The sequence below is a fragment of the Spea bombifrons genome, chromosome 11 (genome assembly GCF_027358695.1).
Source record: "Spea bombifrons isolate aSpeBom1 chromosome 11, aSpeBom1.2.pri, whole genome shotgun sequence".
NCBI lineage: Eukaryota > Metazoa > Chordata > Amphibia > Anura > Pelobatidae > Spea > Spea bombifrons.
Window position 1 is genome coordinate 27,860,866 of NC_071097.1, and position 25,829 is coordinate 27,886,694.

General features: G+C 40.7%; 2 protein-coding genes across 2 annotated transcripts; one reads left to right on the forward strand and one right to left on the reverse strand.

Moving 5' to 3' along the window:
• Positions 1-480: 480 nt before the first annotated feature.
• On the forward strand, positions 481-7,287 carry GOT1 (glutamic-oxaloacetic transaminase 1). The gene is made up of 9 exons (XM_053450300.1): positions 481-682; positions 2,776-2,957; positions 3,156-3,279; positions 3,818-3,930; positions 4,169-4,273; positions 4,569-4,719; positions 5,351-5,516; positions 5,784-5,926; positions 6,165-7,287. Exons 1-9 carry the CDS (start codon positions 565-567, stop codon positions 6,299-6,301), a joined length of 1,239 nt encoding a protein of 412 aa, XP_053306275.1. The 5' UTR covers positions 481-564; the 3' UTR covers positions 6,302-7,287.
• A 2,392-nt stretch (positions 7,288-9,679) lies between these two features.
• CNNM1 (cyclin and CBS domain divalent metal cation transport mediator 1) lies at positions 9,680-19,820 on the reverse strand. The gene is made up of 12 exons (XM_053451153.1): positions 18,242-19,820; positions 16,778-16,921; positions 15,439-15,579; positions 14,849-15,018; positions 14,625-14,724; positions 14,446-14,493; positions 12,889-12,951; positions 12,239-12,402; positions 11,833-12,016; positions 11,419-11,532; positions 10,610-10,726; positions 9,680-9,910 (listed from the first exon to the last, which is right to left on the reverse strand). Exons 1-12 carry the CDS (start codon positions 19,653-19,655, stop codon positions 9,834-9,836), a joined length of 2,736 nt encoding a protein of 911 aa, XP_053307128.1. The 5' UTR covers positions 19,656-19,820; the 3' UTR covers positions 9,680-9,833.
• Positions 19,821-25,829: the final 6,009 nt, after the last annotated feature.

The following is a 25,829-nucleotide window of genomic DNA, read 5'->3' on the forward strand; positions in this document are numbered from 1 at the left end:
GATCCAGTCTAAATATTTTTTAAATAATACTAAATAGGGTGAGTATACACTAGGGTTACCAGGGTTACCAGATGTAGATGTTACAGGGGGCAGTCCCTGAAAGTGACATCCTTAAAGCAAGTCAGGGAAAGCGCATTTTACATTATTTTTTATTAAACCTACAAAAAAAACCCTTCAACTGATTCACATCGCACTGCGGCTGATGATCCGCTTCTCTCCGGACTCTGTATGAGGCGTTCATGTGATCCAGTAGCTTGTTACGGTTGTATCACTGTCAGAATTCGCATCGCCAGCCAATAGGTGAGACTGTTTGACAAGCATCCTTGTAGCCAGCCAATCATATTATCCCTAAGTCTCAGCTGTTTGTATCCCTGCTTTTAAATGTATATTGGGCGCTCCGCCCATTAGCGCGATGCCTTCTTCCTTATCCAATGGAACGGTGGGCGTCGTCCGGTTCGAACGCTATGATTGGTTTTGTCTCTCCCCGCCCACGTACTAAGCCGGTGAAGGTGAAGGTGAAAGCTTTAGTCTGCCGTTCCCGGGTGATCGACTGTCTGCTTCTCAATGGCTTCCCCCTCTATCTTCTCCGCCGTTCCCCAGGCACCGCCTGTCGCAGTCTTCAAACTCACGGCAGATTTCCGCGACGACAGCGATCCCCGGAAGGTCAACCTAGGAGTGGGAGGTGAGGCTGAGGCCCAGTGTGTGACTGCTGGGATAACCTATCATAAAGGACGAGCCGCCCGTGGCGGTAAACCGTGCGAAGTGCCCCCTGCAGAGAGGCATGGGGGCGCTGGTACACTTTTAGCAGTTTAACCCTTCGTGTTACAGTTTAAATTGGGAGCTTAGCTGTCATTAAATGTCCTGCTTTGCGACTGGGAATTAACCACTTACAATGTAACATACAGTTTAGTACATTCTGCCCCCGATCGCTTTTTATTCTCGAATGCCTTTCGTTGTAAAGCCATTTACTGCCTTCTTACTGCTTGTCCTGTTATCTTGTCACTGAGATCAAAACATGGTCAATGACCTTTGGGTTGGAAACTCAGTAGAAGGACAGAGTATTTGCTCCTTGGACTGGGGTTTGAAATGCTGCTTGCCATGTCTACTAAACTGCATTTTACCTCCTGTATTTACCGGTGCCCGTAAGGTAACGTGATTGGGTAGATAAATACATGGAGGATCATAAGTTCAGGGACAGGCAGCGCACACGCGTGTAATAATGCTGAAGCGTGCAGAACCACAGCCCAGAGGTGGCACTTTGTGCAGAGGGTTAGCAGTTTCCTAACATTTCATCTGAATCTGTCAGATGAGCGCAGGGTTTTTTTTTTTTTTTTTTTTTTTTTTTTAGCTTTTTCCAATAATTTCACAACGTTAGAATAGTCACCATTGGGATCATGTTGTTTCCTATACAGAGTAACCTCACAGGCGTAGAGAATAAATGTCGCCAAATACAAAACGAGCGTAGTATATAATAGTAAATAGCTTCTTCCAGGCCGTTACCGACTCAATGGTTCTTTATTCTGCGGGTTTCTGCTCAGAGACCGATGTTAGCAGTTCCGTCATTTTCCCTTTTCCTCCGAACGTATGATCACATAAACAGCAAAACACCTTTTCAGTTTCTATGGCAACAACCTATAAGTACCTGGTTTTATGTTGCATAAGAATTAAGGGTCCATGAGAAAAAAAGGATGGATGAAGCAAAAATTCACACAGTTAAACATTTCTGTTTCTGTATATGGTAGCTGATTGGTCCCCTTACATTTTATTGACGTACCCTATGCAAATACACGGAGACTTTCTGAAGAATCCCCCCATATGCATTTGCCCCTTTGTCCGCCACCAGCTATTTTCCATACAGGGGTTGTGCTCAGCCAAACATGTCTCCGCGCATGTGATATACTTGCCTCTAGTCGGCCATGGCGCTGGCTTGGCGCACGCTGTGGGCGGGGATCTGTCAGGCAGCCAATCAGTGGTGAGAATCATTGGCACTACCTTATTTAAGTGATTTTAATTGTTTTTGAAGAATGCTCACAGAGTACTTTAATATGTATTTGCCATTATAGGGGCTGTCAGGGACGGTAAACCTCAGTACCCCTCATAGATATCCTGATCACCCCTTATAGTACACTTTCCTAATCTTTGTATTCTATGCTATTGCATTAAGCCCTATATATATAAAATTCAAGTTGTGTAATATTGTCAGGGTCAGTATTTTATTGAGAAACCTGTTTTTATGTACTTTGGATGGCGATTTAGGACAAACCTGATCTTTGATCAATAGATAAAAAAATTGCTGCTCTCTGCGTTTTACTTTTTTAACCCTTCTATTGTGATAGATATTTCATCACATTCAGGTTTAGAATTGTAGACAATAATTGGAAATATATTGTAAATTAATGGGGTAAACGCACAGTATATAGTATAGAAACAAATGATTTTGCTAATCTCCAAATTTGTAACATGGTAACCTAATTTTATGAAGATCAGAGCCATGACAGCGCTGCGTTCTCATTCTTTTGAGTGCCGTGTGCGTTGGGCGTACGGAGATTACATTCTATATTGAGCAGCTTTATCTCTTTAATTTGCGACTTAGAGAAGACCTAAGAATCGGAGCATACAAGACATCATCATGGCTGCAAATGCCGCATGCGGGTTCTCGCATTTGTAACTGAAAAGGAAGTTAATGCGGGGTTAATGGTTCTTATAGCTGGACGTGGAATATCGTAGCCTGATCCTGGCAATACGTAATCCCCGTAAATGTATTTTTTCCTGCAGCTTATCGCACTGATGACTCCCAGCCTTGGGTCTTGCCGGTGGTGAAAAAGGTGGAGCAGAAGATAGCAAACGATCACTCTTTAAATCACGAATACCTGCCAATTTTGGGGCTCCCCGAATTCCGTTCCAGTGCTTCCAGAATTGCTTTGGGGGAGGAAAGCCCAGCGTTCAAAGAGGCTCGGGTAAGATCTTTTCTACCACCCGCCTGCCTTGTGTGTTTATTCTGCTATAGTTTCTTTTATACTAATGTTCTCCTCATTAAAAGAAATGCTGTTTGGAGCAAAACACTGTTACTTTTTGGCAGTATTTGTGTATTATGTGGGCACCGCTTATTCTTGTGTATTTGGAACTGATCGCGGTTCACAATCTCTGTTTTTAAGGTAGGCGGTGTGCAGTCCTTGGGTGGAACTGGAGCGCTGCGCATTGGAGCAGAGTTTCTGAGACGCTGGTACAATGGAACGAACAACACGGCGACTCCAATCTACATCTCTGCTCCTTCCTGGGGTAACTCGCTTCTCTGCTTTTCTTTTCTGCTACACCGAATGTAAACGGTTATAGACGTGTGCCGTTTTCCCGCTATGTGTTCATCATAGGAGAGCTAAATGGTTTGTTTAATTTTCTCATTGATTTAACTACTTAACATAGTTTGACGGCAGATAAGAACCATTTGGAGGATCTAGTCTGCCCATTTTTCCTGCTGGAAACACTCAGACCTTAATCAGTCCTCGGTCTCATCTTAAGTTCAGGATAGCCATATGACCTATATTATGAATGTTTCATTCCCTCGCTTTATTAATGATCTAGCGGTCAACTCAGCCCTCCTTTCAAAAAATAACTTGCTGGGGTTGCCCCTTTGTGATGAACTCTGTTGATGACTATGAAATATTTCATCTCAACGGACCCATGTGCAACTCATGTTTTAGTGAATAAATCAGTGTTTCTATATTGGTTATTTTACGTGTATATGAATAAACCATTGAGTCCCTTGATTTTTACGCCAGTCTAATTGGTACCTTTTTTTCCTCCATATCCCAAATTCTAGAAAACCATAATGCTGTGTTCCTTGATGCTGGATTTAAGGACATCCGTGCGTACCGCTACTGGGATGCTGCTAAACGGGGACTTGACCTTCAAGGATTGCTGCAGGATTTAGAGGTGATTGTGGGAAATTGGAGACGGTCTTGTTGAGGGCGTTTCGGTGTAGCGTTCCGGATGCCATATTCAAGTTGGGAAAGCTGTCAAGTGGCATGATATTATCTGAGCCTGGTGTGGGACCTTTCTGGCTTTAATCTTTAATGCAGATGCACCTTGGCTATACCTTTTTATACTTCTTCTTGATCTGGAATGGCTGATGAAGATAACATTATATTTATCTTATTCCTTTTCCATGCAGAGTGCTCCAGAGCATTCCATCTTTGTTCTCCATGCATGTGCCCACAATCCTACCGGGACAGATCCCACCCCAGATGAATGGAAACAAATCGCAGAGGTCATGAAGGTATGTAAGGACGCAATACTACGAGATTGAAATCTAGTTTTGATAAAGTAACTGAAATGGATGTATCACCACCAAACTAAGGTATCGTATCTTAAATGCTGGAAGAGCTAATAGATATCGGGTGCCCCGATTTTCCGGCAGCGCATGCTGAGATGGCTTCCTAGTGTTGCTACCTTGAGGCATTAAAAGAATGTTTGATCTCTGTTCTTTAAGAATTTATCTTATGAATAGATCATTGACAGTATGACTTGCACTCCTCATTACATAAATGACATTCTCACTATGTCCTTTCTAGAGGCGTTATCTCTTCCCGTTTTTTGACTCTGCCTACCAAGGATTTGCATCTGGAAATCTGGATAAGGATGCCTGGGCCGTGCGGTATTTTGTGTCTCAGGGATTCGAGCTGTTCTGTGCCCAGTCCTTCTCCAAGAACTTTGGTTTGTACAGTAAGTATCCAATATATATATAATATTTTTGTTTCATGGCACTCCTGCTTGGGACTTCTCTCTTTAATAATACTCTGAAATTGTGTTCCAGTTTATGCAGGTTTAATATATTGTTTAATTAAATCTAGAATGACTTAAAGATATGTTTGGCCAAATAAGATGGATAAAAGCGTATTCCCAGAATATAATCTCCCGTATGGTAGAGTTTTACAGAATGCTGATGGCAGCCGGGGACTTTGAGATCGGAGCCAGTGAGAACAAAGGGGAGCTTTGCAAAAAATATATTCTTCAAAAATGACTTTTAGAAATATGATGAAACATAATTAGTGGTCGAACTCCTAGTGAAATCATCTTTGCTCAGTATGCCGATTTAAGGTACTGCAGCTTGAGGAAATAGTAATCATTAATACGCTTGTGTTTATTAATGGTATGACCTTTCCATGACCTTCAGGTCACATGGAAGTGAAGACATTTTCAAATGTGTTGTGGCATAATTTCTTTATGCTACCCGTGATGTCTTCTCAGAAAGTTTTCCTACTAGTGTGTGTTGCTCGGTCTGTAATCGCTTGGCCGAGACATTATTATTGTGGTTCTCCCCTGTTTTTAATACCGAATTGTTTTTCTTGTTTAGACGAGAGAGTGGGGAACCTTACCGTTGTGGGGAGAGACGGTGAAAATGTGGCACGAGTGTTATCTCAGATGGAGAAGATTGTGCGTACTACCTGGTCAAACCCTCCATCGCAAGGCGCACGGATTGTGGCAACCACTCTCAACACCCCCGAGCTGTTTGATGAATGGTAAGAGAAAGATGGATGAAGAACAATTTGATGAGGAAAAGCTGCTTATGAATAGTGAATAGAGAAGTCTCTCTTATTTTTTGTGAAATATATATATATATAATTATATTAATGCTGGTATGTATGTTGTAACATAATTAGATGAAATACAAACTGAAAAGAACGTCTATAAAATGCATTGCAGTGAGAAATCTTTAGTAACAGATATCGGTAGTTTGTGTAATTTTTCCTTTTTTGGAGCAGCAGTATAAATGGTGTCATTTTTAGGCGAGATAACGTGAAGACGATGGCAGAAAGGGTCCTGCTGATGAGGGCAGAACTCAAAAAGAGACTGGAAGCTCTTAAAACTCCGGGCACTTGGAACCACATCGTCGACCAAATCGGAATGTTCAGCTACACCGGGCTAAATCGTAAGTGTATACTTAGTATTTGTGTAATGTCTAAAGACTCGGCGTTCTCCATTAATTGTTTATAGTAAGAATAGCAACTTTTTGCACGGTTCAGGCATTCACGTTTTATCACAGGTATCAGGAGAGACGGTTGTATTTTAGGATCATTTTGATGTTTGCTTTATGACAGTTTAGTTATTACATATCATTCTACATTCATACTTCATTGGGTACCCCCATCCACTCTTTACTGTTTCAGCCAAGCAAGTCGAATACCTCATTAAAGAGAAGCATATCTACCTGATGGCCAGCGGGCGCATTAACATGTGCGGTCTCACCACCAAGAACATTGACTACGTAGCCCAGTCTATTTATGAAGCAGCCAACATCCAGTAAAGATAAACGGTGATCCAAAATTACATTTCAGCTTGTGGTGTGTCGTATGTGACTTTGTGTTCAGGTTTGAATTTATCCTCATCCTTTTTTTAATGGCTTTAAAATGGAACAAAATATTCTGCAGGGAGACTTATTACTCGTGAGCTCGTTTGTTTCATGGTGCCCTGGGGCCGACGTCTTAACGGCTCAGGCGGTATTTTGCACTTAATATTTTCCCGTTGAAATCGGGAAGGATTTGCCCATGTCAGACCTTGTGCTTTTTATGTATAGCAGATCGAACATAAGACATCTCAACACAGCACCCTCCTGATGTAAAGTACAGCTCTGCCCTTAATTGAAGGTGGTTTTGTAGAAATGTAACACTCTTAATCTTCTACTCGCTGATCCAGAAAATACGTAGCTTTAAGAATCCAAAGGCTGAGCCTGGGAACACAACGATACCTCTTCAACTGGGGACTGACCTGATCAGTACATCATAAGTAGCTCCGAGCTGGTTCCTTTACCCTGCCATTAGTGTTTTCCATAGACACATTATTGTGTGCATGAATGGCGTTTGCACCGTTTCGTATAATACTCAAATGATCCGGTTTTAACATTCAAAAAGCCGATATCATTTAGCTCTCCAGCCACTATATGTTATTCGCTTACAACTCCCGGCTGTTTCGGTGATAAACGTCATCACTCTTAGTGGAAGGAGCAATAAATATACATTTGGCTCTCATGACGTAACCAGCGCCATATTCTGTCTCCTAGTAAATTATTCTTAATTCCCTTACATTCTCTTACAGCAAAATACACCCGCTAAACATCCCTATCTGTAAATATCGATTCTCTGTATACTGTATCCATGGGGTTTGCCTCTTATACCAAGTTTATGTGACGTGCAATACACCCTTTCAGGCCAAATGTAACGGCTGCTTACTCTGACACTGAAGCCAAAAACCACTTTGTTGTGCTGTTCTGACAATAAACTTGGTTCTGTTGAACGTGTGGTTTATTTTTTTGCCGTTTTTTTACTCTTGGATAACAATTAGGACCATACAGCATTCCATCTGTGAAGTAGTTTAAAGGAGGTGAGGTATCTAAAGGTTTAAAGGTTTAATTGCACTATATGTTGTCTAGATGTTTAGAAAAACTTTTATATGGGGAAAAAGCCATATAGTTACTGTGATGTAAAGATTTTAAAGTACATTTTTAATATTTACCTAATGTCAGTTCGTCCCAGTTTCATGTAAAAACTCAAGCTACTCTGACCCATTTGGTGCGAAACATTTAAGCATTCCCTCTTATAGTTTACAATAATCGCTGACATTTAAGAGTTTATTTACTTAAAAAATATATAAAATTGTGTAGATCCATAAAAAAATTACATTTTTGGAATGATTGTAAAAAGGATTTTTTTTTTTTTTTTTTTATGTAAGGAGGCACTTCAGCCATCAAATGCCCCTATATCGTATAGCATCTATATCATGGATTGCTTCTCTGGATGCAATCAGTGTTTCTTAAAAGCGGCCTGTCGCCTTCATACAAAACAAACTCACAAACTTTAACAGTTGAAATGTAAAATTTATTTGAATCCATGTCATTGCTAATTAAGAGAGCTCATAGAAAGTGTGTGCCGGGTTAAAGTCTCTGTGTGTAAGCATTACAGCAGGTTCTAACCTTCTACATCAGAATGTGTTTAAACAATTACAATAGAACGATCATAAGACAGGAAAACAAAATAAATGATTGTGCCTCTTTGAATTCACATCATCGATAAGTCTTTTAAATTACCCAATTCATGAAGGATTCCATATGATGACATCAATATGTAAGGCAGTGATGACGATTGCGTTGCACGCCAAAGTCTCTTGTAGCACGCGGCCAGGGTGCTGGCTGGTTACATTTTGTTTTTAAATTGGCCCATTGTTCATACAGGACCCTTGCCAAGTGTGCCACTATTGATGTTGAGCGCTGGGATATGATGTCATATTCCGGCGCTCAGCACTGAAGCTGCAGGATGGCTGCGAGGTGTTTGGTGGCTTCTCAGATGGAACCCCTGTTTCTTCCTTAAAATATGAGAAAAGAAGGGTTAACCATTAATGCAAATTATTCTGCAAATTGCCGCATTTATTCCCCAACAGAATATATAATGTCTTGTCAAAATAAACTGTGCGTGTGTAAGTATGTATGTGTGTGGGTGTAGGTGAGTGTGAGTATATGCTTGTGTGGTTTCAATGGACCGGGGGTAGGCACCAACATGCAGCGTTGGCACTTTTGAGGTCTGCAACTTGGTTTCGTGCAAAAAAAAATTGGGCACTTAGACCCAAAAACATTGGCCATCACTGCGCTAAGGAAATAAAACAAGTACATACTGTAGTAGAAAACAGGTCCTCGTTGTGCTGGTCATATATTACTAGCAAATAAAGAGGTTTGATACTCAACATGTGGGGAGTAAATTGTACGTGATAAGTTTTGTGCTTTAAATTAAACTAATACATCCGACCTGTTCAGAGCGGAGGTTTGGCTGTTTAATGCAATAAGGTTATACTTTCAATAGAACAGTCATATCAACATCTAGATCCAACGGCAGAAGTGGGTGAAGAATGAGCGTGGCACGCATGCGCAGATACCTGGCTCCGCGGCCAAACCGTCAAGCATAATTTGCTTTTAAGAGAGCCCTTTTACAAAAAAAATTGTATCGTTTTATTTGAAAATCAGGCCAAAAACCCATTAAATATTACTATGGAACATTGGTACATTTAGCAAAAAATAATCTATGATAAATATTTTTTTATGTTTGCAGATTTACATATGCTATAACTGGAGTGAACAAACACACAATTTCACTCTACTTGCTATTTAAATCTTATTTTTCCCCCATATTCAAAATAAATTTGTTCCCTCGAGTATATTTATATGAGCAATTTAAAGTGTATTTATATCATAAAAATAAACGTTCTTCTAACATAGTTGTGTTTGTGCCTTCAACGGATTGCCCGGTCGTTGACTGGTACATGCAAGGGGGTCTCTAATCTCCACCCGCCAAACCTATTGTCAACTGATAAACACAAAGGACATATTCATACCCAATTTGTGTACAAAATGTAATTGTGCCTCCTGGTATATATTCACTGGATAAAACTTCAGCCAACGTTTGTACTTTAATGCATTCCGTTTGAAAATGTACGGTGGGATTCATCTGCCCCTAGATATCAGTGACAGCTAAAGAATACATATTAAAGAACATATAAAGTACTTTAATATGCATTATGGGTTGGTGAGGCTGTATTGTCCCTTTAAACTATTCCATCATAAACATATAAAGTGCATAACAAAGTAATATATAGCCTAAAGGGTAACGAAGGGTAAAGGAATGCCAGTGTTCTCCAAACAGCAGACAAGCAACCCACCACAATACCGCTTAAGGGTTTGCTGTCCTTTAACTGTTCAAGCACTGGTCGGGTGAGAATGGTTCTATAGTTAAACCCAACAGGACTGGGTACCCCCTTGTGTATAATATAAGGTGTTAACGTTAGTTGCTGGATCTTCATGTGATTAGATGCATCACTGAACTTTCTTCCGGACTTTTATCGGCGTCCCTTGATTTTTTCCTGGTCTTTCCACCTGCAAACACAAAGACATTCTTTGAAAAGACAAAAGCTATTGTGAGAGGAAAAAAGAGGTTATTAATGCACAACTTAAATGATGGTAAATAATCGGCTTTTTCAAATAATAATAATAATAAATAATCTACATTATTTTATTTAGATATATATTTGTGTCGCCTCATTATATCCGACACATGTAAGTTTCTGCAGCAGGTTTGATTTTGCCCTGCATAATGCATAATTTAATGAATGAGGGGAATCTGAAGACATCTCACTGATTTAATCATTAAACGGGGCCAGCCAGGCTCTTTGTGCGGCAGAAGCTCACTGGAGTTTGCCCATCATAATGTATATTGACAACCGTCCTGCAAACTCTCCTGACAACCTCCCTGATCTTGGGGGTGTTAGAAGCTTCACAATTAATTATAATTATTTCAGTGTATTTAAGAATGAATTGCTGACGTAGCTTGATGATCCACATTCAGAAATTCTGGCTTAGAAGAAACCATCGCTGATGCAAATTTTTGAAAAAAAAGGATGCAATGAGAGAAGAGACATTCTAGTCTCATGAGTGCCCTCGTGTCCTAGCTGATTCTTACACGGAGTATAAGAGTTGCCATCGCCAGAACATGATTATTGGTAAAGAATCCCTCTACACAGTGACACTCCATCATTCATTATAGGAACAATGTGACATCATTTCTAAAGTACATACTTAGCGTTCTCAGTAGCTTTTTCCCCAGGGTCTCTTCATTGCTGGTGACAGCTGAGCATGTAATCATTTCGGTGCTCGAGTGATCCGAGTCCACGTTAATTCCACAGCAATCTGCATCTATGATCAAAGGGTAAATATGGTAGCGGGAAAAAATATTGCACAGACAACAATTTCTAGCCTTGTAGGTTTCACTCAGGATATAAATACCGCTGCCAAAACAGGCCGAGCAATTGTTGTTTTTCCAACATGAACTAAACATAAATCATAAATCGACAAGCAGACTGCTACATAGTTACTAAAGTATAAATCACTCCAGTGAGCAGGGCAGTCAGCAGAGACTAAAGCCTCAGGCAGGGCATCCATCAACTCTACTAATTAGCAATTTGTCTGATGTCAGTCATGTGTGAAGAGAAAGAGATAGAAGGAGAGAGAGTGAATGGAAGGAAGATGAAAAAAGAGGGAGAAAAAGAGGAGGGAAGAGAAGAAAGAGAGTGAGAAAGGATGAAGAGAGAGGAGAAAAGAGGAAGACAAGACAGAGCAAGAAGAAGAATAAGAAGAAAGACAGGAGAGAAGAGGGAGAAGAAAGACAGAGAGTAGAAGACTAATTAAACGAATATCCATGCATGGAATTTCAATGATGAGCCCATGGCATGTCACTATGCACACTTACTGTATATTATTAATTATAATGAGTGCACAGGCCAGGAAACTGTATCTGTGACACTCAACACACAAAAGCAAAGTAAGGTACTGTCTTCGAGGAGCTAAATCCATGTTTTTTTGCAATATTGCATCGTGTCTGGGCTTACTGTTGGTTTTGCAGCTCTCGCTGTCTGCCAGTTCCTCTCTGATTTGGGGAATGTCGTCCATATGTAGGAACACGGAGTCATTAGGACTTTTCAGCCCGTCGGATTTGCTCCCTGCTGTGAAACACAACATTATACATTATGGCAAAATGCAAAACATTTATATAACACAAATCACCAGCCCGAGACTAAAGCCTCTTTAAGTAAGCCTGTTAACACGCGTGTATTTGACAAATGGATGCATAGACTGTGTCAGCACGTGTACTAGCCAACATATGGCTCCGTGTGTGCATTTTAGTTGATCTCTTGCCTCTCCTTTGATGTATTTGTTAGTATTAGGGAAAGCTCGCATGGTTATAGTTACCGTTACTCTACCTTATGCCAGTAAAAAACAACGATTAATAAAAGCTACGTTACCAAAGTTGCTGTTTCTTTCGTGCATTAATGTGGAAGCCGCGTCGTCCTTTGGAGACTCGGACACTCTGCGGTATTTGCTTGTTTTCGAAGAATCTCCGTCACTAAAGACTTCAATTTCCGGGGACTGGGGAGAGCTGTCCATTCGACTGGCGGTAAGCGCGTTCTGATATTGCTGCCGCGTGATCTGGAGGAGAGGAGGAACGTAATCATTGGTTTGTCACTTTATTGATGAAGATGGGATTAACAACATGGCGTGGAGTGTTACGGCCATCAATAGGGACCCCATTCCTTTAAAGGGACAGTAATGCGTAAAGGTTTGGACATCTAAACTTTCTCATTGGGCTCTTCAGAGGGTTTCTTCACCTTCAGCGTGTCTGAAAGGCATAGTACCAGTCCTCCCAGTTACCTTAATAAACTGTACATCGCAGAGGATATGTACGGAGTAATCTGGTACGTAGAGATTGTTGTTACTGTTGCTTAGCTGGTTAGTGCTCCCCCCATAGTCATTGCGCTCTCTGTTAGGGGATTCAGAACGATTCAAGCCACTGCAGCGAGAAGGGGATCTGTTTACTATAGACATTCGGGGTGAGGGGGGAGAAGAAAGGAAAAGAAGATTGAACGAACAACAGGATAAAAGAGAAGAAAACAGAATACAGTATTTACTAAACACAGATCTATCAATGACACCTTATTAATGAGATACATTTGCATAATGGCAAAACATGTGATTTTACGTGGGCTCATCTGAATTAAGTTTAAATTCTGGTGATCATTTTTTTTTTCTTATTATTTATTGGCTAAAAAAGACATCTCACATTTTATAAAAGCAAAAATGCCAATCCCTTTGCATAAAATCAAATTAATCTTGTTTAGATTATAATATATAATAGCAATCATACTATTTTCCTAGAAACTCCCCCCGGCCGACGTCTAGAAATAATACCACGAAAAGCAACCGCTATACACATGAAAATCAGCCTGGGAAGGACATTTCATCCGCATGTGTGAATTCAACCCATTTTCAAGTGATCTAAGTCCCGAGCCATGCGTGTTTACCTGGGGAGCCAGCCAGCGATTCCCCTCTGTTGAAAGCGAAGGTGCGAGATACGGACACAGGTACTAAGAGGGCAAGGCAAAATTTGGAAAAAGGTAGTTGTGGGGTAAGTATTAAAAGCTGGACACACAAGGAGAAATGCAGAATAATGTAAAGGGACAATACACAGTCTTTATACATATACAGTACATTGCAAGACAGTCTTCCAACGTCTACGTTCTTTGCACCATATAATACATCATGAAAAAGAAAATAGCAGAAGCGTGAAAATGGGTTGGTTTATCTATATGGGTAATTTATCCTACATATGCTGTATCTTATTATAGAGAATATATTGTGATTAAATATCAAAGCAATATCACTTGAGGACATCAGGGAAGGCTATGAATGGATTTTTATTTAACAAATAATATGCCATAAAACAAGTCAGGCATGCAAAACAAATACAAAACACTAAGCCTGCCAAAGAACAAATACTATTTCAGAACAGTTCACTATTAGTGTACTATTATGCATATACATTATATGTTCACATATATATAAGGAGTACTTCAGCCTTAGTGTAATGTTAAACACATATCAGAGTCCATTTTGCACGGACTCCAGTGCATTTTACCGCATGCAGATCAGTGCAGGCGTTCTTTAGTTATTGCCGTTAGAAAATAAGACTTCTGTGTCATTAAACTCCTCCCGAGACGTCTCTACTGGCAGCAGGAAGCGTACCTCAATATGCTCCTTGCACATGCTCAGTAGAGCTCCCAGACAACATTTTATTGGCTGATGTTTGGGAATGCTACATACACAGTTGACATATTTGATTCAGAAGCAGAAACCGCTCCAGCCCCAAATTACTGTCTGCTTCTGTGCCCAGGGTCCGCTCCAAATCCCAAACAGGATGAATATGGAAATCAAAACTAAGACGCTAGCTACGTAAGTAACAGGGCAAGATGAGGTGAAATCAAAGCAGCTTTGTGAACAAGCACAAGACGTGCGGAACGCGCCAAGGAGTGGATCTTACTCCTGCGGAAACCTCTGCAATGCTGTAATTTTGCTATTGTCCATGGACGTCAGTAAAGTTTGGTGGATTTTACTTCATCTTGCGCTGTGATTTCCAGAGCTGGCGTCTTCGTTTTGATTTATACAGTTGACATACTAATGCTTCCTAGTAAAATGCATGGGAGCCTATAGAAAAAATGGACTCCAACATGCATTAAAAATAGAATTACATTTTTGGGGACTAGACTGTTTCTTTGTTTCAATATACCGTACTTGCCGGCGTATAACACGCACCGGCGTATAACACGCACCCTCCCCAGGACCGGAAGTGAGGGAGACGTCGCTGCAAATCGTGCAGCTCTAGGATTTATCGGCGTATAACACGCAGGTAGGGTTTCAGCTTCGTATTTAGGTTTAAAAAGTGCGTGTTATACGCCGTTAAATACGGTACTAAAAAAAATATTCAGGCATATCCACAGAGCAGTGCATTTGCCTTTAGATACTGATTTCAGTTTACTTAACCTCATTTTCTGGCCTGATCTGCTTCACCGAGTGATACTTACAAAGAAATGAAGACCCAGCCAAGCTTCCAACCTTTCTCACATCGGTATCTGCAGGTAGACAATAAAACAAATATAGCAATTAAAATAACTGAATTCATTTCATTCCAATATTCATTACAACATATAAACAATAAACATATCGATAGAATTTTCCAGATCACCTGATTTTACATCAATACCTGAAGAAACAGTGGCCATGATTGCTGGGACCCCATAATAAGTAAACGCTCCATTCTCAAACCTTAGCCCCTCTTTACCAACTTCCACTTCTACCTTACCCTAAGTGGAGAAAATAAAGAAAAAACAAACAGTCAAAAACCATGAGTTTTTTTAATCAAGGTCAATCCCCCTTGACCCAACAAAGCCATAATCTGTTTTTTTTCTTAAATAGGATGAACTTGACCTGGAGGATCAGAATGAAGTAGTCCACCGGGCGGTTCCGTTGGTAAAGATAATGCTCTGAAGACCTTTTATTCTTCTCATCGAACTTCAGTTCCTGGATTACGTTGGGGTGTTTTAAAAGTCGCAATAAAATTTTCTCCGATAGATACGGGGATTTAAAAGGCTCGATTTCTAACAAAAAAAGAGGTATTTCAAATGTAAAGGAATGTATGGAATCTGTAAACATATTTCAAGAACAAACTATAACACATTGTAATTCTAAAGGCTTACTCATAAATGTAATATAGTGTGCAAACAAGTCTGAGATATGACCAGTGTGTAATCTCTAGATTGTAAGCTCGTTTGAGCAGGGCCCTCCTCACCTGTTGTCTCTGTAAGTCAACTTGTTATGTTACATACTACTTGTTATGTCCTGTCTACCCATTGTACAGCGCTATGGAATTTGATGGCGCTATATAAAACAATAAATAATAATAATAATAATAAAGCAGTAAAGACATGGAATTTTACATTGGGGTTTAACCCCTTCTTATTATTCCCCCCTTTCTTATGTCACTTTTGTCCATGCAGTGATCTGATGACTGTACAAACCTGTAGCCATAAAGCGATGCGTCGCCAGCAGGAGTTGCGGAGAAATCTTTACCTTCATCTGGCTGTCAGAGAGTTTAAACAGTGAAAAGTCGTGCTGTTTCCGTTCCCGTTGGGGAATTCTCTCCTTTTTTCTGTTATCTGCTGTGATAAATTATAGGGTTTTTTCCCCCAAATATAATACATCAAACATTCAAGAAATAAAAAAATAGCACTTAATTATATATGTTACGTAATCATAATCAAAACAATTATTATTTTTGTACGCATCACTGTGTTTTGTACTGTGAGCGGAATTATGATGTCACATTAGGAGAACCTTTCTAACCAAATTGTCTGGGTGTCTCACATAAAGAAGGGTCATCACAGAATCCAACAAAAACAGCAACAAAATAAAATGGAAAAGAAAAATCATAATAGCTTTTAAACAACAAGGATGATAGGATCTTCAAGGATTATATATATATATATGGTAGATCCGGTAGAGTCGCTGCCAACATAGCTCTTTAACAGTCATTTATTATTTATCTAGTGCAGGTCATTATTACTGAAAACAGCAAGACAACAACACAATAACCCTCAAGTGTACAGCGTGATAAGATGATAAATAACCTTCTCTTTGTGAATGCTGCTTTGGTACGTAGCCATCGATAATATCTACTTAAAATGGCACATAAACAAGACAAGAAAATATAAAAGGTAATATGACCTTGACATGAACACAATAGATACACATGATATTCACTCAATGATAAAAAGAGTTCAAGTAAATGCTTAACCTCTACAACGTTCAATAAATGGGCCGTTGGTGCTTTACTGAAGTAACATAACTGTTCAAAATGCACTCACAGGAATAAAATATAGCTCCGTACGTACCTACAACATAATGACCTACTGCCACAACAATGGTGGTCCTCGTGGGTGGGTCCACACAATGGTGGTCCTCGTGGGTGGGTCCACACAATGTTGGTCCTCGTGGGTGGGTCCACACAATGGTGGTCCTCCAAGGACCCACCTAGGAGGAACACTTACTAGGAAGCCAGACTTTGTTCAGTTGCAGTGGGGTATTGTGTTTGAGGATGAGCATGTTTTTAACATTTATTCAGGAACATTTCTTTGGTAATTAAACATAATGAATTAATTTATTGAGCGTTGTGGAGTCCAGTATTTACATACACGCTTTGTGAGCGCACAGTATAACGTGTTCCATGTAGAGCAGTTCCTTGTGTTGTCAAGATCACATTACACTATATATATATATTTCTTTTCTTCTTTAGAGTGTCCATAATTACGTATATTTTACTGCATGGATGTAAACCAGTGAATTACACAGAACACTTACTGTACAGATCGGTTTCATCCAGAATCTCTGACTTGATTATTTCTTCTATGATATCCTCCAGAGTTACAATCCCCATCACTTCATAAAAGGGGTCTCCTTCTCCTTCATTATTAACCCGCTGAACTATTGCTAGATGGGATTTACCTATGTTGCAATATAAAGATATTGAATCATATATTTTGCATAAGAGTACTAAAAAATCCCTTTAAATCATAGCTGACTGTAAGATTCCCTAACTTATGGTCTTAAAAAGAACCTTCTTAGTACATAATACGGGTAACGGGTGGTGAAAGGTCACCCTGTTCATTTGGGCTAGACGGGTGTGACGGGTGTTAAGGTGTAGCTTGGTAGGGCATGTCTTTTTTATACTTGAGTCTTCTAATGTGTTATGAGACTAATAATTCAAAACACCCACCGCTTGTTTAGTCTCAGAGTTTCTGCATTTCCTGTGCGTTAAAAAAGCACAATATTTTCCAATTTATTTTTAATCTAATACTAGTAATAAAAATGGTGGGAGTTCCCATTTAATAACGTCTGAGATAATGCGGATGAATAATAATTTTCATCACTAGAAACAAAAAAGGAGACTTTTTCTTATGGGATACATAAACAGTACGGTGGATCTTTCAATATACCGGTATGTACATTGCTTATTTTAATCTGTATTTCAAGCTGCAAACATGTAAGATATGGGACAAGTGACAGATCCACTTGAAGCTATAAAGCGCCACCAGAAGTGTAATACCTTTTAAAGCGAAAGCAATGTTTACTCATTCATTCGGAACTTGTATCCCTCTTATTAAATATAAGTACCAGCAGTGTTAATCTGAATAATACCCCTGCGGCACACACAGTGTTAATGCTGTCCTCTAATCACTCCTTGCTGATTTGTTTGGTTATAGTACTACACCCCCCCCCACCACCGATATGTGTCACTGGGGGTTACTAGTGACCCCACAAAAGCCGCTGGGGTAACACTGTGCATACACTGTATAGCAGATGCCTTTCATGCTGGAAGGAGTACACTGTCAACCGGGGAACATACACCGCAATACTGCATTCTGTGGCACATCAGAGACAATGACAGCTGGAAGCCATGCATGGAGACCACAGACAAGCACCGATCCCTCTTCCTGGTCCAGCACCTTCCTCCGCAGACCGGGGGATTTGTGTCCGTTAAGGGGATTCGCTTTAGGGTGGGATGCATCACGGCGGAGCCGGGCTGTGCGGGTGAAATGGAAGCGTTACCGGGTGAGCAGCCATTACATGTCACTGCTGTAAGCCGCGCATGGAGATGGGAAGCGGACCGTCCTTCGGGCTGCGAGAGATGCTGCTCCAGCCCTGCACCGGCTCACAGCAGCATCCTCCGGCAGAGGGACGGGGTTGTCGGTGTAAGCGGCATGCACAGGACGTGAAGCAGGGTTGTGATGGAGAATGAGCGGTATCTCGGCCGTCACCCCTCACCCTTTTTAAACTCCTCCAGCACCGCATCCAGCCGGGTGTCGTTGAAGACGCAGTGCAGGGGCCGGTGGTAGAAGCGGGTCACGGTCTGCAGCGGGGTGCAGTCATCCGGGTCCACAAAAGCCAGGTCCTTAACAAACAGGATGTCCACGATGTTGGCTCTGTCGTCCCCTTCGTAGACCGGGATGCGAGTGTAGCCGCTGCGCAGGATGTCGGACACGGTAGCGAAGTCTAGCACCGCGTCGGAGCGCAGCATGAAGCAGTCCCCCAGCGGGGTCAGCACGTCCTCCACCGCCTTGGTGCGCAGCTCCAGGGCTCCCTGGATGATGTTCAGCTCCTCCTTGACCAGGTCGTTGTACGGGTCGGCGGCCCGCAGCATCTCCAGCAGCTTCTCGCGGGTGTAGAAGGTGCTGATCTCCTGGCGCAGAGCCCAGTCCAGCAGGCGGCTCAGCGGGTAGGAGATAGGGAAAGTGGCAGCCATCAGCAGCCGAGTAAGCCAGACGGTGCGGGAGGCGATGGCCAGGCCATGCCGGGAGCACACAGAGTACGGAGCAATCTCCCCGCCGAGGAACACGCACAACGTGCACACTAGCACCGGTAGCCACATCGCCCCGCTGGCCCCTGATGGCAGGGAGGAGCACAGCCAGCCGGCCAGGGAGGCATTGGCTAGCGCGTTGCCCAGCAATAGGGTGCACAGGAGGTATGAGCCCCGGGACCGTACCGACTGCACCCGGCCAGCCTGCTCCTTCTCCGCGGGGGAGCCGCTGCTCTGCAGTACCCGCAGCTCCACCGGGTCCAGGGAGAGCATACTAAGGCGGAGGCCGCTGAATAAGGCGGACATAGCCAGGAGCAAGAGGGCGATGAGCGCCCGCAGCCAGCCTGGCATCCCCGATTCGGCTTCCCGAACCTCCAGCACGAAGTGGGCCCCACGGTGATGCTCCCAGTGGCGACCGTCGAAAGCGCATAGAGAGAACAGCTTGACCCGCTCGCCTTTCCGCAGCTCCCGCACCTGCACCTCCACCACGGCCGAGCCCCCCAGGCCGGGCTGCAGGGGGCCCAGCACTTCCACGTCCGATGCCCACGAGCCCTCATCCTGACAGGTTTCGGTCGGGGTTTCACCTGCCCGCGGCTCCTCAATGAATACCAGCCGTGGTGGGCTGCTGGTGCCGTTATAGCCGGGACTGTGAGAAGGCTGCTGGCTCTGTTGAGCTGGCAGAGGGGGCTGGAAATAAACACGAAGTGTGAATCGGCTGCCCTCGGCCGCCCGTAATGTGCCACCTTCTAGGGATACTTGGCCGCCCACCGTGTCCTCCGGGCGCAGGCCAAGCAGCCAGAGCGATGCGGGCCGCGGGGAAAGGGACAGGAAGAGCAGCAGGACGGCTACAGAGCTGCACCGGCCGCAGGCGGCCTCCGCCATCCTCAGCAGCACCTACAGGGCGGGGCGAGAGTTGGTAGTCACATGACACGGACCAGGTTCTCGGCCATTGGGCAGAGAGCTAAGGGTACTACGATTGCCGGCACGTGATTGGTTCAGGGCAGTCATTTGGCGGGAGCAGTCACGTGGCAGGAGGGAGGTTGGCAGGGGATGCGAGGCGGTGTAGAAAACGCCGAGCTGAGACAGATCCTGCATAATAAACGTCCTCATAACTTTGGGTGAAAAAAGTTAATTTTCAGTGTTGGTTGTCACTAAAATGCCAACACAGATAATGAACACCTGCCTCTAAGGGCTCAGGGTACATGTCATTTTTAATTAGAGTAAATAGTACCTGGGTGCCATCATTTCACAGGTAATGAACAGTCCAATGCAATGAATGGGCACCATTTCTATCAGAAAAGCATCATAGATTATTCCGGTAAATATTGAACATCCAGCAACCCTGTTCACCCCGCGAGATCAATACACATAAATATATTTCTGAAGGTGATTTGAAAAACAGAGTGCACAGGCTTTGCTGAATTTTAATTTTATGCTAAGATCTGTGTTGTCAGTTTAGAAAAGAATAATGTATGTTTATACCTTGTATTGTTCAGTTACATACTAAAATAAGATGTGTAATCCATGTATAAAGTGGATATAGAGGCAAAAGTTGGTAATTGTTGACCTTATTTGCATGCGCCTACCCAGAATCCCTTGTGGTTGTGGCAGCACCATGAGATTTCTGAGGGAACAACAAGCTTTCTGGCTTGTCTGGTGTCTGTAGATGAGTGATTAATAATGCTTCTACATACCCCTAAATTTTAGTGGAAGGGTTTTCCATCACCATTACCCACCATGACTTATGTAATGGCATTTCTTGGCTACCCCAAGCCTCACATATGAATTCAGTATCACAATCTTGTGCTGACAAGTGTTGTTAAGGACCTGTTTCTGAGTTTTGTTTAAAGGCTGTCCTGTCCAGTGGGCAATTACTTTCAAGGCATTCATGTATAAAGCGGATATAGAGGCAAAGGTGTTGTCCTAATTGTTGTCCTTATTTGTATATGCCTACCCAGAATCCCCTGTGGTTGTGGGAGCCCCATGAATTTCTGGCTTGTCTGGTGTCTATAGATGAGTGTTTAATAATGCTTATATATATATATATATATATATATATATATATATATATATATATATATATATATATATATATATATATGTACATTTATACACTATATGGACAAAAGTATTGTGACATAGACGAAAAGGTCTGGTTTTGTTCCAGTTCATCCCAGGTGTTTGATGGGTTCCACACCAAACTCATCCAACCATGTCTTTATGGACCTTGCTTTTCCCACTGGGGGAGTGCTTTGCCTACTATGCTGGAATAGTAAAATATCTTCCCCAAACTGTTCCCGCAAAGTTGGAAGCATAGAATTGTCCAAAATGTCTTGGTATGCTGAAGCATTGAGAGGCCCTTTATCACTCCCATCACTCCTTTGTTCCAATGGCAGGTTGTGCTCACTGATCCAAGTTTATGATTAAAACGGTCAAAAACCGTTAAAATCGTTAAAAACCCATTTGCAATCATGTTACAGTTAGAAATGTTCAAAACTTTTGAATGGTGGTGTGTATATATATCAAAATGTAATTTTATATGTATGCCATCGGGAAAGAGGTACCTTAACTTCCTGTTAATGAGAGCTGCATCATTATTCCTTCCCATTATCTCTGCCTATTATTAAGGTGCTAACTGCTGTGGATTGGTTCAGATTGTCTTTAAAACTAAATATATCCAAAATAATTACAGTAATCGTCAAAAGCACAAGTTGTAGATAGGGTTAGTCTTTTCTATATAATAATAAATAGGCTCCAGTTTTTAGGTATTACTTTTTTTACCAGCTTCTTCTGAAATCCTTTAGCCATCCACTAGATGGCGCACTCTGACTATACTTTTGCATCATCTAGAAAAGACAAACAAGAAAAAGATGCCTTCAACCCCCACCTCTCACTAATTCCAGCATCTTTCTTCTCCCTTTACTTCCTTATATTTACTTGTCCTTCTTTCTCCCTGATTTAGTGAATGAATGCCTTTCACAGTGCATAGTTAATTCAGTATGAGTTATACAGGACCAATCTCCATTGGTCATTCATAATGCATAATGAAGTTGATGAGTTGAAACTGCAAAGAAAAAATTCACTGTGCTACAGAATACGATTACACTATACAAAATCAATAAATAATAATGTTGATATTCAGTATTCCTGCAATTCACTTTATTGTGTTAAAGAGACTTTCTAAGGCAACGTTTTTCATCCTTTTATAGACCACACTAAGCAGATATGCTGTCAGTGACTGCAGCTTAAACCATTAGAAAAATGGCGTTGTCCTTCTGAATATGAATTGATACGAAGGATACTAATTCATATCGAGTCGGGAGGGATTATTTTAGTGTTATGTGTAACAAAATTAATTTTGGTGCAAAGACTAAGAAGTGGTCTTATTACTATCGCAACCGATATAATGTTAGCGATAGGCCAATAAATGAGTCATCATTTATGGTCGTTATCATTACTGCTCACTGACATTTCAGATTTCCTTGAGTGCATTCAGAAAATCCTGTAATTCCACTAAAGATCCTCACTTCTAAGTTTAAACAATGTTTTACTTGACTGTTTCCATTCTGTGATTATACCCAAAAACTATATCACAAAAAGGTTGCATTTTGCAAAACCAAAATTAATAAATAGAAGAGGCATTATCTACAATCCAGTAGACATGCTTCTGCCTTCTTGTAGCACTACCACAACTGCAAGGGATTCTGGGTAGATAAATGCAAACAAGATTAACAATGAACACCTTTTTTGCCTCTTTATCCACATTAAATACATGGATCCCTTTATGGCAAATGTATGCTGTACTAGACAGCCTTTAAACAAAGCCCGATAAAGGGGAAAGTAGTGAGGTATATAGATGATGTTGCCATTTTCTGTAGGTAGAAAGTTTCACTTCAAATGACAGTTAAACAAAAATAATGTTTTTGCTGTGCTTCTGGCTTTAAGGTTAATATAAATGAGAACACAAATCTACCTATTAGAGATAAAAGAGATCTGCTTATCCTAGTCTCTGAATTTGTAAAAAAACATTAGAAGTTCTTTTTAATGAGTCAAATAAGGACACAGAAAGCTGGAAAACTGTGGCCCAAAAGGTAAACAACAAAGTGGAAAACATTTAGCCTTTCAATAGAAGGGAACATATTAATCATTAAAATGGTGATCTTTCCACTTTTGCTATATTTAAGTATGGTATTTCCCCCCACATGTTGAGGTTTTAAGAAAATAAATACTTTCTTTTGGAACGCCCGACTGAAAAGAGAACATGTTTTTAAACCCAAGTGTAAAGGGGGCAAAGACTTCCCAGATCTTAATCTGGTTTTATATGTGAACTATTTTGTTGTATTTATAGTCTTTACAAGGAAAAGGGTTAGAAGAGATAAATGATCAAAAGAAATTGACACTCGGTATAAATCAGATTTTTGCAACCTGTCTAATCAGCAAATTTTAATGCACAAAAAGAAAGAAAATATGGGAATAGACCAATTGTAAAGTTTTACTAAATTCAGAGAAAGAACTTATCTGGAACTGTCTCCATGAGCGCCCATGTAATGTTTTTAAATATTGACAAGGACTTATACCAAATGGAACACGCTCAAGAGAAAACTGCTTTGGTGCTGAGACTATGATGAACATTTTGTGGAAGAAAGTTGGTGTAATCTTACAGTAGCTTACAGGGCTTATGAGCTTGGACTATATGAGTTTTTATATAGCCAAATAGACTGTACCTCAAAAGACAATCTTTTAATTGCATAGAAGGCAATAAACTGTTTCTGAAGATCATGGAACAATATCCTTTTTAAGAAAGAGGTTTTAACTGTGAATTACATAATTTTGGCATTAAATAATAAATAATATGTATTATTTATTAGACAGGATAAATAGTGAAATCGTTACAAATCAATGGGACATTAATATGTGTAATACAATTTTATGAGCTAGTGTATTAAATTGTTTTAATCTGTACCTAAATGGCGTCTTGTCTTTTTGTAAATCTTATGCATTAATAGAAATGTACTTGTGAAAATAAGTTTGCAAAAAGAGTTAAAACCAAAACAGCTGTCAATGAATGGTGATCTGGCTATTGCATCTCTTTCTCAGGTTTTGTTTAAAGGCTGTCTAGTACAGCAGACATTTGCCCTAAAGGGATCCATGTATAAAGTGGATATAAAGGCAAAAAAGGTGATCTTTGTTAACCTTGTTTGCATGTGCCTGCCAAGAATCCCTTGCAGCAGTGGTAGCACGACAAGATTTCCGTGGAAAAAGCAAGTCTTCTGGCTTGTCTGGTGAATGTAGATGAGTGTTTAATAATACTTCTGCTATTTCCTTACTCTGAGTGGAGGAAGGTTCCATCACACTTTTTGCCCCCAAACATAGCTTATATTATTTGTGCAAAATCAAAGCATTGGTACACCGTGATCTTAGCTCAAATCTACCAAAAGTGCATGCAAAAGTGATAGACGCATACTATATTATTAAAATGCTGGGACTTCCTTGGTGATCCCTTTGTACATAGTTTTTCGCACAGTTTTATGCACAGAGCACGTCATTTTCTTTCTTTGGATTTTGATTATCTATACAGACATTCGGAGAAGTACAGAGAGACGATTTTGTTTTTGAGACACCGTTTTTGAGTCCGCTGAAAATGTTCCAGTTTTTTTGGGTGAGGAGAGGAGTTATGTAGCTCTTGTGTGCCCCCCCCCAACGATGATTTAAGTGGTCCCAAACCTTGCTACGAGGGACCAAGAAGATCTGGCCCTCCTGCAAGACTTTTGGCTGGAAGGAAGGGGTCACATATGCCTTGTGGAATGTGACCCCCGAAGAAATGAAGAAGGGGAACCGGCACCTGTCACTTCTTTGTTTTTCTTCACAGCAGAGCCACTGACCAAATAATTGGTACTACGGGTGCACAATAATATAAGTATGTTCATATACTTGGTATGTAAATATGCTGAAATAAATACAAACCTGTGTTCTGATTTGATGCACAGCTGGACAATCCCCTGGAGCAAGGTGAGTACACACAACAAAGCAAAAAGTTGTTGCATACCCAGCGATTACCATTCAAAACCACCTATCTAAGGCAAAAATATTGGGGATTTCAAAGTATTTGGCCATATATTGCTTAGCCTGCCGCTCTGTCAAAGTACTCCAAGTCAAATTTTACTGCTATTTTTTTTTTATATTTCCCTTTTCTGGCTCTTAAAATGTTCAGTGCAGCCCTTTTATTCTCTATGAATGTATTCAGACCTGACCGTATTCCAACAAGCGCGATCTGACGAAATATTTTTAATATGTGTTATTCATTGAGACCCATGAACTGGATATTAATTGAAATGGAAACATAAAAAATAAAACATAGTAAAGAAAAACAGCTCAACTAACCTTTTATAACATTTTATAGTATAAAATATAATAAGTCTGAATGTTCTACTCATATAAAATATTTATATTGCAATGACTCAGACATTCAGATCTTGGCAGTTTCAGACTAACAATATTGGCGGAAAATACTTTTAATCTCTGATCAGATAATTATTAAATTGTAACAACAGGACAAATCTGGTAATACAAAGCAATTATTTCATGCGCTGAAGAAACATCTACAGCCTAAGATAATGTCTTCATTTTTGACACAGTAAAAGCCCAGAGTTGGATCTCAATGAAAGGAATGAGCTAATTGAAAACTGTCCGATTGTATGCCTTGTTCCAATTAGCATAATGTGTGTTGTGTTGTCATTGCATTTTACTTAGTTTAAAGACATCTGTGTTTAGATGTCAGGGTAGCATTTCTCTACACAAGTTTCCATAACTCCTTTTTAACCAAAAAATTGTTTATTATGAAAACAACCATGTAACATTACTCGCGTCCTTGTGCTGTATGTTGGCTGCATCTCAGTACCTGCATAGTACTTAATTGACATCTAGTTGGTCTTTGTTACATTGTTGTTATGTTACACACGTATTAATTTGTAATAACGTTATGTTAAAGTATTTTGTTGAGAGATATAGCAACTATTAGTGCAAAATACTGTTTATTTCATGACAATTTCCTTGTAG

Coding starts and splice junctions, on each gene's coding strand:
- GOT1 (XM_053450300.1), top strand. CDS start 565: ATGGCTTCCCCCTCTATCTTCTCCGCCGTTCCCCAGGCACCGCCTGTC. Junction 683..2,775: donor GGTCAACCTAGGAGTGGGAG/GTGAGGCTGAGG, acceptor TTTTTCCTGCAG/CTTATCGCACTGATGACTCC. Junction 5,927..6,164: donor CAGCTACACCGGGCTAAATC/GTAAGTGTATAC, acceptor TTACTGTTTCAG/CCAAGCAAGTCGAATACCTC.
- CNNM1 (XM_053451153.1), bottom strand. CDS start 19,655: ATGGCGGAGGCCGCCTGCGGCCGGTGCAGCTCTGTAGCCGTCCTGCTG. Junction 12,952..14,445: donor GGCTGGGTCTTCATTTCTTT/GTAAGTATCACT, acceptor TTGCCCTCTTAG/TACCTGTGTCCGTATCTCGC. Junction 11,533..11,832: donor CGAAAGAAACAGCAACTTTG/GTAACGTAGCTT, acceptor TGTGTTTCACAG/CAGGGAGCAAATCCGACGGG.